Source organism: Sphaerodactylus townsendi, linkage group LG02 (genome assembly GCF_021028975.2).
Source record: "Sphaerodactylus townsendi isolate TG3544 linkage group LG02, MPM_Stown_v2.3, whole genome shotgun sequence".
Taxonomy (NCBI): domain Eukaryota; kingdom Metazoa; phylum Chordata; class Lepidosauria; order Squamata; family Sphaerodactylidae; genus Sphaerodactylus; species Sphaerodactylus townsendi.
Window position 1 is genome coordinate 25,693,080 of NC_059426.1, and position 17,692 is coordinate 25,710,771.

Consider the following 17,692-nt stretch of genomic DNA (forward strand, 5'->3'; position numbering starts at 1 on the left):
CTGTCCTCCTAACAGCCCGCCCGCGCTGTCCTCCGACCCCTGGAGGTCGGAGGGCAGCGTCATGTGGCTCTAGGAGGACAGGGGCGACGACAGCGGCTGAGCTGGCTAATTAGCTGGACAAGGGCCGGGGAAGAAAGGCGGCTCCGATGGAGCTGCCTCTCCTGCGCTGGCCCAATAGCCTCTGGCTGGACACATTTCGCACCGCTTTAGCTAAGTCGCGAACAGCCCTGCTGCAGCGGCAGGAATTCCTTTGCCAGTGTGAGGGTGGCGGTGCAGAGAGCCCGTGTGAAAGCAGGGCGAATGGCGATTGGTTGTTATCTCTAGCCCATTCTTTCTGATTGGATTCTTGTGCTGGGCATAGAAATTGGAACCGCATTTGTGAGATTTTTTTTTTTTGCAGTGTTTATCACTCTTTGGGATTAAATCTCGGTTAGCATGCATTTATTTGTCCTTTAGCTGACGTTAACCTCTTTTCCGCTGAAAGGTCTAAGTTGAATTGAACTTTATCCCCCACATGCTGGAGCGCCTTTGTTTTAGAATGCTCCGTTTGGGTCCTAGTTCCTATCGAGTTCTGCTAGGTAGGCAGTAGGAGCCAAGCAGAGCATTCTACAACAAAGATGGTCTAGCATGTGGCGGATGAAATTCAATGCTCCTTAGATCTTTAGGTGGAAAAGAGTGTAGTGCTTTTCATTTTTTGTGTGTAAACTTCATTAGTACTTTACCTCTCTTTTTGTTATTTACTTGTCAGTGCAGTTATTCAACATTTTAACTCCCTAGACAACCTATGAAATACATTGTTTTAGAAAATGTTGTGGTTTTGGACCATTAGGCCTGGTGCACTTCCAAATAATTTGAGGGCTAAGCATACTAGAAAATCAGATGCCATCTCTGTGGATATACTGAATAATACAGACTGTCTGAGATTGTAATATCCATGAGAAACAAATGAACAAATCCTTAATTGTGATGTTCATGAGTCTAAAGAGTGTTTCACATGTACATAATCAGGATTTTTGGGATGAACCTTTGCTGACTTCGGGAATGGAAATACCACAGTTATGTATACAGTTTCAAAATCTGACATTTCAGTTGATTTGTTAACAGTTTGACTTTGGGGACATGTTAATCACTATCCCTATTGAAAGGCTGCCATGCCATTCTTTATACATTATGGTGCCTTATAGAGACTTGTTTCTTATGTTCTAGGCTGACCAAATTTCTGGATTTCATATCAGATCTGTTCTCTGTGTCCCTATTTGGAACAGCAACCACCAAATAATTGGTAAGCTTTCACTCACTAATCAGTAAAAGATTGCGTGGATAATGAAAACTGTTTTGTTTTTATTGAATAGTTCTTTTTATAGTTCACCACAAATTTTAAAAAAATACTAAGTTTGCTATGCAGGAGATTTGATCTTATAGGTTTAAAATGAACTTTCAGGATCGTTTACAACAATAATCATTCATGTGGATGTAGAATTATATAATGAAACATATCAAAGTTATTTTTTTAATGTATTGCTTGATAATGGTGTTATTTGTTATTGGGAGTAACAGTAGCTCCTAACTGAGCACTACATGTAACATTTTTAAAAAGACTTCCAGTCATAATATCTATGCAACGTGAGAGAGAAGAATAGTTTATATTACTTGTAAAATGCCGCAAGCATTCTGTCTTTCTGATTGCTCCTTTGCCCATGGCAACTGATGCGATTCCACAAAGTTCATTTTTTAGTCAGTCGGCCTTCAGGTGAGCTATACTCAGCGAGTTGGATCCAGCACAAAATTACCATTTGCCCGAAAGCTCTTGTGGAAGTGGAAATGCAAGAAAAATACTGTAGTAACCACTTGGGCTAAGTGGGAATTATTATATCCCCACTTGCATTTCCAGTTGTGCGAGATCTTGTGCAATCAATGGGCACTATAATATGTAGGGAGGAAATGTTCCACAAGCGGAACTGTACAAAGTCCATCGCTGAGGCAAGCTATTATGTATAACGTCCTGAGCTGGCCGCTCATATCATTTGACAGGGGATAATCAATAAAACCAACATTATTTGTTGTTGTTGTTGCTGTTGTTATATACTAGTATTTAGCCCTGTTTGATTAACTGAATCATGAACAATTTTGATGAACACACTAAGGCCCCTTCCGCACACGCAGAATAATGCGTTTTCAAACCACTTTCACAACTGTTTGCAAGTGGATTTTGCCATTCTGCACAGCTTCAAAGAGCACTGAAAGCAGTTTGAAAGTGCATTATTCTGTATGTGCGGAATGAGCCTAATAACTAAAACACAGCAACAGATGAATTTGTATTCGGCAACTTTTGCTATAGGGGTCGCTCAAGTGTTGAACAGACTCGATGGGAAACCTTTTGATGATGCTGACCAGAGACTCTTTGAAGTAAGTAATGTTAATTTTTTGCCAAAGACATCTGTAATTAATTGCTACAAACTGTAGTTGTGATCCAGATTAAGCATTTTTAAATCTTATTTAAATCTTATCAAACTTGTAGAATATTTCTACATGCAAAAGTGGGAACTTTCTTGCTGACACCCCCAGTACATGGCATACAACTCCCCTGGATGCTTAAGAATTTTAAGAATAGAGTAGAAGATGGTGTTGGGGTAGGGCTGTATGTATGTGTAAAATTAGGAATAGAAGGAAGGGATAGGTGGAACTGTAAGTAAATGTCATTGGTAGAGTTGGGGGGGAGCTAGAGGGGCTATTAGGGAAAAATCATTAAATAAGACACAGACAGACAGACAGACAGACAGACAGACAGACAGACAGACAGACAGACAGACAGACAGACAGACAGACAGACAGACAGACAGACAGACAGATAGATAGATAGATAGATAGATAGATAGATAGATAGATAGATAGATAGATAGATAGATAGATAGATAGGGTAGAATAGAGAAGGTGGGAAGAAATTAAGCTGGACAGAATTAAAGGTATATATTAAGCTGGACAAAATTAAAGCTATATATATTGAGCCAGCTGCAAACAAGGGTTTTCCCCCAGTGTTTAAAAAACTGTATCTGACACCTAATCATCTTCAAGGTCTCACCAAAACTCCTCTCATAGATGGCCCAATCTCTGCCTTGCATTCGGGGGGTTTAGTCTCCCGAGATGGGGGGGTCACATTAAGGATGCTATGGATCGTAAGTCAGACCACATTTTGCACAGGGTACATGAAGGTACAGCCATGTCAGCTAGGATTTTGGCCCCATCTGCCACGGTGGCCAGAGCTACCATTGTTTGGCTCCAAAGAATCCTGGACATTATACCCCCAGAGGATAGGGGCATTAGAGAAGGAACAGAGAGAGTCCTCTCAGCGGTCAAGTATATATACATACACACACACACACATACACACACACACATATTTCAAGATAGTACATGAGGAAATAACAGTTAATTATGATCAGAGAACTTCTGTCTTATTATTTTATGTTTAACTTATGTTTATTATATATTGTTAAAAGCAATAAAACTTTTTTAAAAAACTCCCCCGAATGCTGTTTTCCCCAGAACAGCATTTTGGGAGACAGTTGGGGATGCATCAGGATGGTGGAGTTAAGAAAACTACCCTCTGGATGGAAATCCATTACATCTGTTGAAATTGCCAGTGGAGGTTGTGGGGGAGGGGCAGGACCAGTGGACACAGTTCTGCTCCCCTTGATGCACCTTCGGCGTGCACACGGAGAAACAGGGCTTTTTCCCTGCACTTAAGAAAGTTTGCTTGTTATAATCATATGTTCCAAGTTATCTATGGCACCATGCAAGCTGGAGATTGTGTCGCTGCTCCAGACTTGCTCAAAGACAGGAATCAGTACTTTAAAGCAGAAGTCTTGTTTTATTGATGACAAGAATAGGAATAGCCAATGACTCTATTGTCTGAACTGGTTAGCCACTTACAAGCAACAGATTATATTTTCCCAGCAGAGGTTCTACACCTTGTAGCATACACACCTACACACACCCACACACACACATTCCAGAAGCAAATCACATTCCAGCGACTTTATATCACTTGATATCACCCAGGTTGAAAGAGCAGGAAGCTCCCAGTAGCAAGACATATGGCAGGACCTCAGCTAATATAGTGGAGGGCCACGACAGACTGATTTCTTTAAAAAGCAGCTCAGTTTCCTAATGAGTATTCGTGTGGTATATTATGTCGCGTCAGTCACTTTTGAACAACCTGGGTCCCACTATGATAGAAACAAAAAGCTCTTTTGTGAACACACACCAGCACACCTTATACTGAATTATACCACTGGTCCAACACAGTTAGTATTATCTACCTCTACTGGTAGCGGCTCTCCAAGGGCTCAGTTAAAGGTCTTTCAAATCACCAGCCAGATTCTTTAAGCGAACGTGCTGTAGATTGAACCAGGGATCTATTGTATGCCAAGCGGATGCCCTGCCAACTGAGCCATTGCCCCTTCCCAATAGCCTCTCTGCTAAGTTTGTTGTGCTGTATAGTACAGCTGATGCTGATGTGGCATCTACTAATGATGGCTGCTTTCTTGTGTGAGAGAGTAGCAGCATTTGGGGCTAATAGAAAATTCAGGATTCCCATGTAATAAGGGCACTTATCCTGAATTAATATTAATGGTCATTCTATGGAAAACACCTTCTCATCTCAGATATTTGAAGAACTTCTTAGGAAACAAAGTTGTGTTGCTTTCTGAAGGTGACCTGCTACATTATTTTTATTTTTGTAGGCGTTTGTTATTTTTTGCGGCCTGGGCATCAACAATACCATAATGTATGACCAAGTGAATAAATCCTGGGCAAAGCAGTCTGTGGCTCTTGATGTGAGTATCCCAGTAAATGAACTGTTATTTGTTAAAGAGTTGGCCATATGGCATGTCATGCATGAAGAATTCTGCAGCTGCATTTCTCAAAGTGGTGCCAGCTAGAGATACAGGAAGGGATACTTCCTTCAACATTTCTACCACTTGCATAAGATGCCTGTAAATTCCATCTCAATTTCTTATCTGACTTTTTTTTTTACTCATTTGTCTCATACCTGGTTTTGTTTTTCTGGGCAATTCAATATGAACTACAAAGGTTGGCTCTTGTAAGCAGACTTGGACATTTTGACCTTGGTGATGATCACACCTGCAGCCTAAATAGCAACTCACTGAAAATACAAGGGCAGCCAGAAAACTGGGGGCAATTACCCACTGCCAGTGTTCCTCCACCTCATACCAGAAGTGCTCTCACTTTCCTCAGGGAAAGAGGAAACGTGTTGGGACAAGAAATCGTGCCCCAACACACCTCCCCTCTCAGCGCACAGCAAACAGGAAGTGCATCGGGACAGGATTTCTTGCCCTGATGCACCTCCTCTCTCGGCACGCCTCAGACAGGAAGTGTGTCAGGGCAAGATTTCTTGCCTCAACATGCTTCCTGTCCCACCGTGCGCCTCTTTGCCGGTGGGTAATTGGCCAGTAATGAAGACAAGGTGATTACTAAAGAGCTGCGTTTGTTACGTGAAATACAACTAACACAGAAACTTGAGCTTCTGCTTAAAATGAGGTTACCATCATGTTTGGGTTTTTTTCCAAAAAACCCACCCCCAGCGATAGTGTCTGTAGCATATGGTTAAGGCGTGGGCTCGGTTCCGAAAACCCAAGTTCAAATCCCCACTCCTGCCATGGAAGCTTACTGGGCTGCATTCCTACAGTAGGGAAATTTGTGCCAGTCACACACACTCAGCCCTGATCCTGACTAGTATTTTGATGTTCCAAGGAATATCAGGGGTATGAGGTGAAGGCAGGCAATGGCAAACTACATCTGAACAGTCTTTTGCCTTGAAAACCCTACGGGGTCACCATAAATCAGCTGTGACTTGACAGTCAAAGAAAGAAAGAAAGAAAGAAAGAAAGAAAGAAAGAAAGAAAGAAAGAAAGAAAGAAAGAAAGAAAGTAAGGCTGATTCCGCATGGGCCAAAAACAGCAGTGTGAAAGCGGTGTAAAAGGGTTGTGAAAGCGGTGTAAAGGGTTTATACTGTTTTTCAAGCACAGTTTCCACAACTGGCTTTTTCTTGGGCCCATCTTATAAGCCAAAGAAAGAAAGAAAGAAAGAAAGAAAGAAAGAAAGAAAGAAAGAAAGAAAGAAAGAAAGAAAGAAAGAAAGAAAGTAAGTAAGTTCCAAAAAGCTTGGAGCAGCAAACATGGTTCTTCTGGCAACTTTTAGGTTTGAGGTTGGCTAGCCTGAGACATTTGTCCCTTCTGCACATGCAGAATAATCCACTTCCGCACATGCAGAATAATCCACTTTCAATCCACTTTCAATGCACTTTGCAGCTGTGCGGAATAGAAAAATCCACTTGCAACCAATTGTGAAAGTGGATTGAAAGTGCATTATTCTGCATGTGTGGAAGGGGCCATTGACTGGCTCAAGGTCGTTCAAAGCTTCCTGACTGAATGGATCTTGGAACCCAGTCTTCTTAAGTCCTAGTCTGAAACTATGACCACCACACCACACTGTCTGTCTGGGTTCCCTTGCAGTGACTAATCTGCCCTAAAAGTCCTGCTAAATTTCTAGCAGTTTATTTCTATTTAGCCTGTGAACAGAGCAAGGATTGTGTCCCAGTCTTCAGTCTGTCTCTTCTTTTTTGGAGTGGGGGGGACTCTGCTTCAGGGAAGGGGGAGGTGAATGCGATAACTAATGTTTTTCTGCATACTTAGGGCGTAACCCGATATGCAGATACATGCTTCTTCTTTGCTGCTGTGTTCAGATGGGGGGGGGGGGGGGTTCACTGTTTGGAATTTGGTAGGGTTAAGAGTGGTAGTGCTAAGATAAATTTTACTCCTTTTCTCCCAGGAATATAGTTTGTTTGTTTCCGTGTTCTTAGTAATTTGGAGTCAGTTTCTAATACATTCCATTTCAACCAAAGAGAAACTTGAAAAAAAGGATCAGGAAGAAGAGTTGGATTTCTATTCCCCTTTTCTCTCCTTACAAACTCCTTTCCCTTCCCCCATCACAACAACACACTTCTCTGTGATACACTTCTGAAGATCCCAGCTACTGATGCAGACCAAACGTTAGGAACAAGGTCTACCAGACTACAGCCCGGAAAGCCCACAACAACCAGACGATCTGTGATTAGCTGTAGTAAGTCAAGGAAAGTACATAATGCATAAATGTTAATTAAACCATTTAGAATATAGTCCTTTTGGAGGCAGTATCAAGGGGTTATATAATTCCAGTTTCTTATCTGTGACAATTTTTCCCCAATTTGTTCTGGGTCAGGTGCTGTCTTACCATGCAACGTGTTCGAAGGCAGAAGTCGACAGATTCAAGGTAACAGAAATCTATGCTATTTTATTTTGCAAATGAACTGTAAAGGAATGTTTTTAAAAAGCTGACAAAGGAAAGTGAAGCTGTGGTGGAAAATGTATTACTCTTTGAAACTATGAATCTATTTAAAGTATCATTCTAATGTTATCCATGCCAACATGCATCCTACAATAACCTATGCAATTGTCTTTCTTTGTGATATGGCTACGCTAGTCAGGGCCCCTTCCCCGCATTTACGTGCAAATGTCAAGTTTTCAAACCACTTTCACAACTGTTTGCAAGTGGATTTTGGTATTCCGCACAGCTTCAAAGAGCACTGAAAGCAGTTTGAAAGTTCATTTTTCTGCATAAAAGTCTTGGAATGAGCCTTGGACTCTGTATTCGTATTACTAGGACTCTGTATTCCTCCTTGATCTGAGATTGCAAATGCCTTAGCAGACCAGGTGCTCGGGAGCGGTAGCAGCAGAAGGCCATTGCTTTCACATCCTGCATGTGAGCTCCCAAAGGCACCTGGTGGGTCACTGCGAGTAGCAGAGTGCTGGACTAGATGAACTCTGGTCTGATCCAGCAGGCTTGTTCTTATGTTCTTATGTTGTACTGAAAACTTGACATTGCTGTCCACCATATCATCTTATTTTCTAGCCCACCATATCACTTCATGTGTTACTTCTTTCGCATATATTTATGGTTATAGCAAAGTTGCACAGTCAGGAAAGTGTGGAACCACCCTACATTAAACTTGCATCAAGCCAGCATATTGCAAAAAAGATAAAGGTAGATTCAAGTTTTGCATCCGTTTGTGGAGTAAAAAGGAGAGACCAAAACCTAATCTAAGGCCCCTTCCGCACCCACAGAATAATGCGTTTTCCAACCACTTTCACAACTGTTTGCAAGTGGATTTTGCAATTCCGCGCAGCTTCAAAGAGCACTGAAAGCAGTTTGAAAGTGCATTATTTTGTATGTGCAGAAGGAGCCTAGGTAACATTTTTCCCTGTTACAAGGCTCCAGCTAATCCAGCTGCGTATGTGAATTGGTATGGTGGATGGATATTGGCTTGTTTGATTCAGGAAAACATGAGCACACAACCTCAGAAGTGAATAGAGGGTGGGGGGGGGATCCATGAGAAAAACCAAGCTTTTTAAACTGTTGGAAACAGAGATTTGTGAAATGTTTCTCACAGGTGTCACAAGCAAGACAGCCACCTTCTTCACACCTGAAGACTTGTGGCAATCGTGCTAGCTGGGTTGAGAATTGCTGTTTACTGACAATTCTGGCCAGAGGAGTTAAATAACAATTTCCGTATAACAAGAGAATGGTCTGGGGCTATGTTGTGGTGGCTATCCTGGTCAAAATTACTCATTCCTCTCGGAAGATCCCGGAAGAACAGCAATGCCTAGAAAGGGTTTGATCAGCAGCCAGGAAATAGTTGGTGTGAGGAAGATTGACTGGATTTAGGACAAATGATATGGTCTTTCAATTCTGACTGGAAGTAGTACCACAAATACCACTTTACATATCAACTAATGTCTTTTCCAAAAAGAATATAAAATAATTTCTTTTGATGTTTAATTTACAATAGGCTATTTTCTTTCGTTCTAAAAAAAGTTCTAACCTAATTGTGCAGCTGTGTGAGAGATCAATATTTAATGGCTGGTACACATTATTTATAGCTTTGTGAAATAGTCCTTTTTGTAGGGCAAGCTGCGCTCAGGAGAATCCTCCTAACGTAAAATAATGAATCATTTGTTACATGGAATCTTTGATTCAGACTGGAATATTAATAGCATTTCTCTTGAGTTGCCTTGTCTGACCTTTGCTTCATAATAACCCTAAATGTAGATATCATTAATATGCACTTTATTTGCTATTTTTAAAGAAGATCAATTTTAACTGTAGGAAATGATGTTAGACTGGGGAGATTATATAGACGTTATCATGTATCTTTCTGTGACACATTAATAGTGATTGTTGTCATGTTCAACTGCAGATCAAAATCTAAAGTTCTTTAAGCAGAACTGAAACAGGGAACCCATTTTGACAATCCCCCCCCCCCCCGCATGTCAACAGGGAGCTCTTGTTGGTGATCTTGGAAGGAGCTCATGTACATGAAAATATTTCTCCCATTTAAAGCATCCCTGAAATTGCTACCTATCTCCATCTTTTGGCAACACTTACTTTAAAGAAGGAGATCCACAGTACAATGTGCCATGTGACCCTCTTTGCAAGCAAGTGAGAAGGGTCGCACCTTGGCAAAGTGGTTCAAAGTTTTATATTAACTACATAGTTCATTGGAATTTGCAACATAGTACAAAACATAAACTTGCGCCCCTCCAGATGTCATGGACTACAGTTCCCATCATCCCCTGCCAGCACGATGCTGGCAGGGGATGTGGAACAGTCCATATAACATCTGAAAGACATGGTACACCTATGTCTAGGTGGTTGTCTGTAACTACCCACTAACAACTCACTGCTGGGTGGGCCAGGCTAGCCTGGGCTTCTCAAATCTCGGAAGTTAAGCAGGGTCGGACCTGGGTAGTACTTAGATGGGAGAGTACCAAGGATATCCAGGGTCACAATGCAGAGGCAGCCAATGGCCAGCCACCCCTGGAAGCCACATGCCTTGAAAACCCGGTGTGGTTGCCGTAAGTCAGCTGAGACTTGACATCACTTTCCACCGTCAACGACAACTCCCCGTTGCTCACTCTTGTCAACCTAATTTGGAGACATGTATGCATTCTATTAAAAGCACAGGAAGTGGAGATTCAGATCAAATAAAAGAAGATATTTCCTCATATGACGCACAGTCTCCTTGTTAGATTAGCGGCCTGTACCCAATCGTGTTCTGAAGATGAAGGTCGCTGAAGTTTTCTTAAGAAGACGAGCTGATTTCCACTGAGTCCTTTGTAGGCTGTCATGTTGCTACTCGGGAGGGTCTGCTGTTCCCCAGGAACTAAAAAAGGGCTCAAGGCTGGAAGAGGAAAAATGGCAGGATATTTCTACCCTCTTTAGAACACTGAGAGCAGACTACTGTGAGTTTTCCCAGCTCCCAGCTGCAAATGAACTCCACCCAGAAACATGCAAATCCGCCTTGGGAGGTGGACAAAATTTCCACTTGGGAGGTGGACAAAACAGATACTCAGGTATATGGAGAGAAATACACCTCGCCATGACATGCCTCTGAGGTTGCCAGCCACAGATGCAGGCAAAACGTTAGGAGCCAGACGTACCAGACCACAGCCACGCGGCCAAGAAAACCCCCAACAGCCAGTTGATTCCGACTGTGAAAACCTTCAACAATGCATTCAACACCGAGAGCGTTTCAGTTTCTTTAACTCTGCCGGTGGATCATATCATGCATTACGTTGTCTTACAGATTACTAAAAAGAAGGGACAAAGAGATAGGGAACGGTTGTCATTTGTGCTCTCTAGTTCTGCTTTTATTATCTGATGGGAAATCTAGGGTATATAAATGCTGTCCAGAATTACCATAACTCAGCCTACCTCAGCGAGGAGAAATGGAATGGACACGGTCATTTTTCTCATGTCAGGAGCGTGAAATATAACTGCTTTATTGTAAAACATCTACTTTGTCAAATGATAAACTGTGGAATGTCAGTAAAGCATGTACCATTTTTTGTTTGAAAAGGCAAGACAAAATGATATGGGGGAAAGGTATTTCTATATGTTTGTGTCAAAGAGGAATTATTTTTTCATTCTTTCTGGAAATATATACATATTACAAAATCATATCCGGGGATTTCTAGGAACGAGACAGATCACAGTGGCTGCTTTGATAACCATACAGGCAGTATCATTGTGATGCCAAATGTGTAGTGAACAGCTGTACAGTGGACAAAATCTCTTACCTGCTCTGCAATGCATCCAGAACTGCAGTTTCCCTCATGATACCAGACTCAAGAGTGTAAGGAACCCAGGTCTGAGATTTGCACATTCACATTATTTGGGCTGATGTAGTGGTTAGGAATGGTGAACTCCAATCTGGAGAATTGGCCTTGATTCCCCGCTCGTCCACAAGAAGCCTACTGAGTGATCTTAGACCAGTCACAATTCTCTCAGAACTGTCTCAGCCTAATCTACCTCACAAGGTTCCTGTTGTGGGGAGAGGAAGGGAATGTAACTGTAAGCTCCTTTGACACTTCACAATAGGTGTCAAACTCGCAGCCCTCCAGATATTATGGACTACAGCTCCCATCATCCCCTGATGATGATGATGGTGGTGGTGGTGGTGGGATGATGGGAACTGTAGTCCATGACATCTGGAGGGCTGCAAGTTTGACACCTGTAAACAACAAAACAAAAATCAAACCTGTGTCACTGAGGGCCCAACCAGAAGTTTGCTTTCTTAAAGAGTTTCCGCGGTTCCTACTCTGGTTCCTCACAGCTAAATAGCAGCTACAGGGAATGGCTTTTTAAAAAGAAAGCAGAACTCATTTTGGATCATAATACCACCTTAGGGAAAGGAAGGACACTGGAAAAGTGTACTGAAACAGTGCTGGAGAGTTATTTCCCCATTTTTGCTGTTCTGTGTAAAGTATTCTGTGGCTGTAAAATGTACAAACAGGGACCCCTTCTGCCCCCATGCTGTTCCAGGGTGAGAGATATCTAAAGGGGGCAGGAGCCCTTCCTCCACTGTGGCAGTGTTCTTTGCCCAAATAGACGGCTTTATTTTTTATTAGGATTCCCCACATCTGCTTTGCTTGGTTCAGAGAGCCCAGCAAATTAGTTGACTCTGAGTGGCAAAACAGATCAGGTAGTAGACAAAGGAAAGAGAGGCATAGGCCTACTTCCCTCTGCTTTAATCCTGGTAAGATTAGATCGATCAGATGCATGGAGAATAGGTGTATCACTGGCTACTAGCTATGGTGACGAAGAAGAAGAAGAAGAAGAAGAAGAAGAAGAAGAGGAGGAGGAGGAGGAGGAGGAGGAGAAGGAGGAGGGAGGAGTTTGGATTTATATCACTCCTCTCTCCTGTAGAGGAGACTCCAAAGGGGCATTGACAATCTCCTTGGTTCTTCCCCCCCCCCCTCACACAACAAACACCCTGTGAAGTGGGTGGGGCTGAGAGAACTTAGGGAAGAACTGTGACTAGCCCATGGAGTCACCCAAGCTGGCATGTGTTGCAGTGCACAGGCTAATCTGAATTCCCCAGATAAGCCACCACAGCTCAAGCAGCAGAGCGGGGAATCAAACCCGGTTCCTCTAGATTAGAATTCACCTGCTCTTAACCTCTATGCCACTGCTGCTCCATGTTCAGAAGCAGTAAACCTCTGGATACCCATCCCAGGAGGCAACATCAGGGGAAGACCCTTGGCCTTGGCCCCAAACAGGCCTCATTTACCTCAGGGGAAGACCCTTGGCCTCTATGACCTGTTGTTGGACCTGCAGGAGAATAGCTTGGCCATGGTGTGAGAAAGAGTGCTGGACTTGGAAGACCTGTCCCCCAGCAGCCAGGTCTACTCAGGCCTTTCAACTGCGTGTAGACCAGCTCTCGGTTCAACTTGAGATAGACCAGTGCATTAAGAAAAAGTGGTAGACCTGGCCTCTGTGGCAGCAGGTCTACCCACTGCTTCTTAATGGTGGGTAGACCAGCACTCCCAGTGGCAGTGGGAGGAAGAGGCTAGAACAGGGGTAGGGAACCTGCGGCTCTCCAGATGTTCAGGAACTACAATTCCCATCAGCCTCTGTCAGCATGGCCAGTGTGGCCATGCTGGTAGGGGCTGATGGGAATTGTAGTTCCTGAACATCTGGAGAGCCGCAGCTTCCCTACCCCTGGGCTAGAAGGACGCAGGGGCGCCATGGCTTCCTGCTTTGCAAAGGGGTGGTATTGGTGCCCCTAGGCAAGTAGCACCTGGGACTCATGTCCTGGCTTGCCCCACCCTAAATACGCCAGTGGCTAGTTAAGAGCTAGACAGAGCCTGCATATTAATCCCATTCTTCAGATGCGCCACTGGCTGCCCATCAGTTTACTGGGCTCAACTCAAAATGATGACTGTCACATACAAAGCCCTTCATGGCCTTGGTCCCTTATGTTTGCAGGACTGCCTCTCCTGTATCCTGCCATGGCAACTTTGCTCATAGGAACAGGGCTTCCTGCAGGTGCCACCCTGCAATCGGTAAAATCAACAAGTCTCCATGCATGGACATTCTCTGTTGCCCCCACCTCCTGAAATGGCCTATCTAAGTGATGGTGAACCTTTTCGAGACCAAGTACCCAAATTGCAACCTAAAACCCATTTATGTATCATGAGTGTAACCGGCAATTTAACCTGAGATACTTGAAGGTTTTGGTTTAGAAAAAAACAGTTGGCTTCCAAAGGCATTACTTGGGAGTAAACTTGAGTGGTAGTTGGTGGCTTTGCTTTGAAGCAATCGTGCAATGCTTCAAATGTGTGAATCATGACCCATGAGGATTTAGAAGCAAGCCCCATTGCCAGCAACTGAGCTTACTCCCAGGTAAAGGATTGTGCTTTAGTTCTTCCCATGAAAATCAGTGGGGTTTAACAGCGCCCTAACAGGGTTACTCTACATGTTGTGCTTGGCCAGCTGCCAAGGCCAGCCAAGATGTGTATTATTAGTAGTAGAAGGCTGCATTTACCCCCCCCCCATGATGAACTCTGTACGCAGCGCTGCCCATAGAAGGAGCTCTGGAGTGCCACCTCTAGCACCGATGCCATAGTGAGTTCACCACCACTGGAGCTATCTGATGTCAGAAAGGCTTTCACCCTCCTGGCTGACTGCAAACTATGTAAAACTGAATTATTCAGTAGAGCTTTTCGACACTGGTAATAGGGCTACCCCGTAATGAACTCTTTCAGAAAGATGTTTGGATAAAAGGATTGAGACTGTAGACTGTGCTACTGTGTATAGTACGTTCTGCCTGTTGGTGCTAGTATCACCCTGCTATATAATTTCTGTATTGTTTAATGTTTCGTGTTTAAATGCTTATACTTTTAAGTTCTGTTTTCAGATTTTTTTTTCAGATTTATGCAATTCAAACCTTATTGCTTTGGTTATTGGATATCCTATCCTTTTTATTGTATTTGACCTGAATTATGTAACCTGCCTTGAATCTGAGTGAGAAAGGTGGGCTACAAAGGCCATAAAAACAAATGTTTATTTTTTTAAAATAAGAAGTTACTTTGTGTAAGCATGTACCTATAAAATATTTTTGTTAACATGACAGCTTTTTTAAAAGAACACAATCAAGATTTACTTATTTATTTATTTTTGCTAAGAAGTCAACACTGACTTATGATGACCCTGTAGGGTTTTCAAGGTGAGAGATGTCAGGAGATGTTTTGCCATTGCCTTCCTCCGCATCGTGATCATAATATTCCCAGTGCCTTAGGAAAGGAAAATGGCACCCAGGGCAAAATGGTGCCCACGTCTGTCCCCCCGACCCCCCAGCGCTCCCCCTCCCAAACAAGCCTTTCCTTTTACAGTTAAAAGAGCAGCTTGCTCCGGTCCGTGGGAGCTGCTCTGGGCTGCAGAGGCAGCCGGAGGGGAGGGGAGGGGAGGGGAGAGTGATCCCCCCGCGCACCTGCACCCCCGGGAGTTTGTTTGTCCCCCCACCCCGTGGTAGCTCCACCTATAGATATTCCTTAAGTGGTCTTCCATCCAAACGCTAACTGGAGCCAACCCTACTTAGATTCTGAGATCTGACAAAATCACTCTAGACCGGGCTGTCCAAGTCAGAGCATGGTCAAGATAATGGACTATTTTCCACTTAGAATTTACCCAGTTATACAATTTTGCATATGTAAATATCTGGAAGGCATTTATAGTTGGATACCTGAGATGAAGCTGTTTCGCCACAGGATGGCATCATTGCTCCACGTTAAGACTCACGGACGCTGCGTCTTATTTTTATACCGTTCAAAACGATGCAGTGCTGATGTAATTGAGACCACAATAATGTTTGCAAATATGTGCATGCTAATATTGGGCAGTAGCACAGCCTTTTTTCTTCTCTCTTCGATATACTGAAAAAGAAACCGAGAGAGCTTTGAAGAAATATGTTCTGTGCTCTAGTGGTCAATGTAATCATATAGCAAGGATGAATCTTCCGTGAGTCATCAGTTCAGCTTATGGATGGTGAAAATTGTACCGATTGGAAGTCTGATATGGCACGTATAATGCTGGCATGTTTTTCTAGGCACTAATTTGAGCAGCATTTAACCCCAGGGTTTGCTTGCAATCCCCGGACTCAGCTCCAGAGTAAGTGAAGTAATAACGAAGAAGAAAGCACCAAGAGGATGTGTAGATTAAAGTAACCTCTCCGTTTTGTAACCAGAACCTGCCCGTACCTGTAGGTGTAGGAAGTCCAGAGCAGAAGGAAAGCACCTTTCCTATGAGGAAAGGCTGAAGAGTCCGGTACTTCTCCGTTTAGAAAAGAGATGTTTAAGGGGAGACATGATACAGGTTTATAAAATTATCCATAGGATAGAAGAAGAGAAGAAGAGTTTGGATTTATATCCCCCCTTTCTCTCCTATAGGAGACTTAAAGGGGCTTACAATCTCCTTTCCCTTCCCCCCCTCACAACAAACACCCTATGAGCAGTGGTGGGATCCAAAAATTTTAATAACAGGTTCCAATGGTGGTGGGATTCAAACAGTGGCGCCGCCACACACACGCACCTTCTGTTCCTATTGGGCAGGAAGGTTGCTTTAGTAACCCCTTCTCGGCACTCAGAAAAAATTAGTAACCACTTCTAGAGAAGTGGTGAGAACTGGTTGGATCCCACCTCTGCCTATGAGGTAGGTGGGGTTGAGAGAGCTCAGAAGAACTATGACTAGCCCAAGGTCACCCAGCTGGCCTGTGTGGGAGTGCACAGGCTAATCTGAATTCCGCAGATAAGCCTCCACAGCTCAAGCGGCAGAGCAGAGAATCAAACCTGGTTCCTCCAGATTAGAATGCACCTGCTCTTAACCACTATGCCACATAGAGATGGTTGGCAAATAGAAATTTTTCTCCTTCGCCCAAAATACTGGAGCTCAAGGGCATCCATTGAAGCTGATGGGCAGTTGATTCAGGATGGACAAAAGGAAATACTTCTTTACTCAACAAATCATAAAATCATAGAGTTGCAAGGGGTCATATACGCCATCGAGTCCAATTCCCTGCTCAGTGCAGATCACAATGACTGGAGCATCCCTGACAAGAGTTTGCCCAGCTACTGCTTGAAAGACTGCCAGTGAGGGGGAGCTCACCACCTTCCTAGGCAGCTGATTCCACTGTTGAACTACCCCGCTTAAATTTTTTCCCCCTCATATCCAGACGGTACCTTTCTGCCTGTAATTTAAACTAATTATTGCGAGTCTTATCTATTTCTGCCAACAGGAACACCTCTTTGCCCTCCTCTAATTGACAGCCCTTCAAATACTTAAAGAGACCAACTATGTCTTCCCCTCAACCTCCTTTTCTCAAGGCTGAACATTCCCGAGTCCTTCGGGCTTGGTTTCCACGCCCCTGATCACCTTCGTCACTCTCTTCTGCACCTGCTCCATTCTGTCGACATCGTTTTTGAAGCGATGCCTCCAAAACTCCACATAGTACTCCAGGTGCAGCCTGACAAGTTCAGTATACAGAAGGGCCTATAGCATCTTGCGATTTGGATGTTATGCCTCTGTTGATAACACCCCCTGATTACATTAGCCTTTTTTGCTGCTGTATCACACTGGCGACTCATGTTTTGTGTAGGGTCCACCCGTACCCCAAGATCTTGTTCACACACATTGGTACCCTAAAACACATCTCCCATCCAGTCTGCATGTTTTGCATTTTTGTTGCCCAGCTGTAGAACTTTCCACTTGTCCTTGTTGAATTACATCTTGCTCACATCCGCCCACTTGTCCAGTGTGTTCAGATCTGGTTTAATTCTATATCTTCTGGTGTGTTTTCTGCTACTCCCATTCTGGTGTCATCTGCAAATTTACTGAATCGTCCCTCCATCCCATCAACCAGAACATTTAAAAACATATTGAAAATATTGGTCCCAACATTGAAGTTGGTGGCACTCCACTGGTCACCTCCCTCTCTTCAGAGGAAATGTCACTTGGCAACCTTTCCTTGAATGGTGTTCCCTATCCCACTACTTATTTTACGGTCCAGACCACAATCCTCTAGTGCCGTGGTGGCGAACCTTTGGCACTCCAGATGTTATGGACTACAATTCCCATCAGCCCCTCTCAGCATGGCCAATTGGCCATGCTGGGAGGGGCTGATGGGAATTGTAGTCCATAACATCTGGAGTGCCAAAGGTTCGCCACCACTGCTCTAGTGCAGCCATCAGAACATCATGGGGACCACTGTTGAAAGCTTTACTAAAATCCAGGCAGCATT

General features: G+C 43.6%; 1 protein-coding gene across 1 annotated transcript in view; it reads left to right on the top strand.

Moving 5' to 3' along the window:
• PDE11A (phosphodiesterase 11A) overlaps positions 1–17,692 on the top strand; it is a 219,634-nt gene that overhangs the window by 111,883 nt on the left and 90,059 nt on the right. Inside the window, exons 7-10 of the mRNA XM_048484470.1 lie at positions 1,207–1,282; positions 2,339–2,406; positions 4,743–4,835; positions 7,279–7,329. Of these exons, the coding sequence (XP_048340427.1) occupies positions 1,207–1,282; positions 2,339–2,406; positions 4,743–4,835; positions 7,279–7,329 (288 nt within the window). The remainder of the gene's footprint in view (positions 1–1,206; positions 1,283–2,338; positions 2,407–4,742; positions 4,836–7,278; positions 7,330–17,692) is intronic.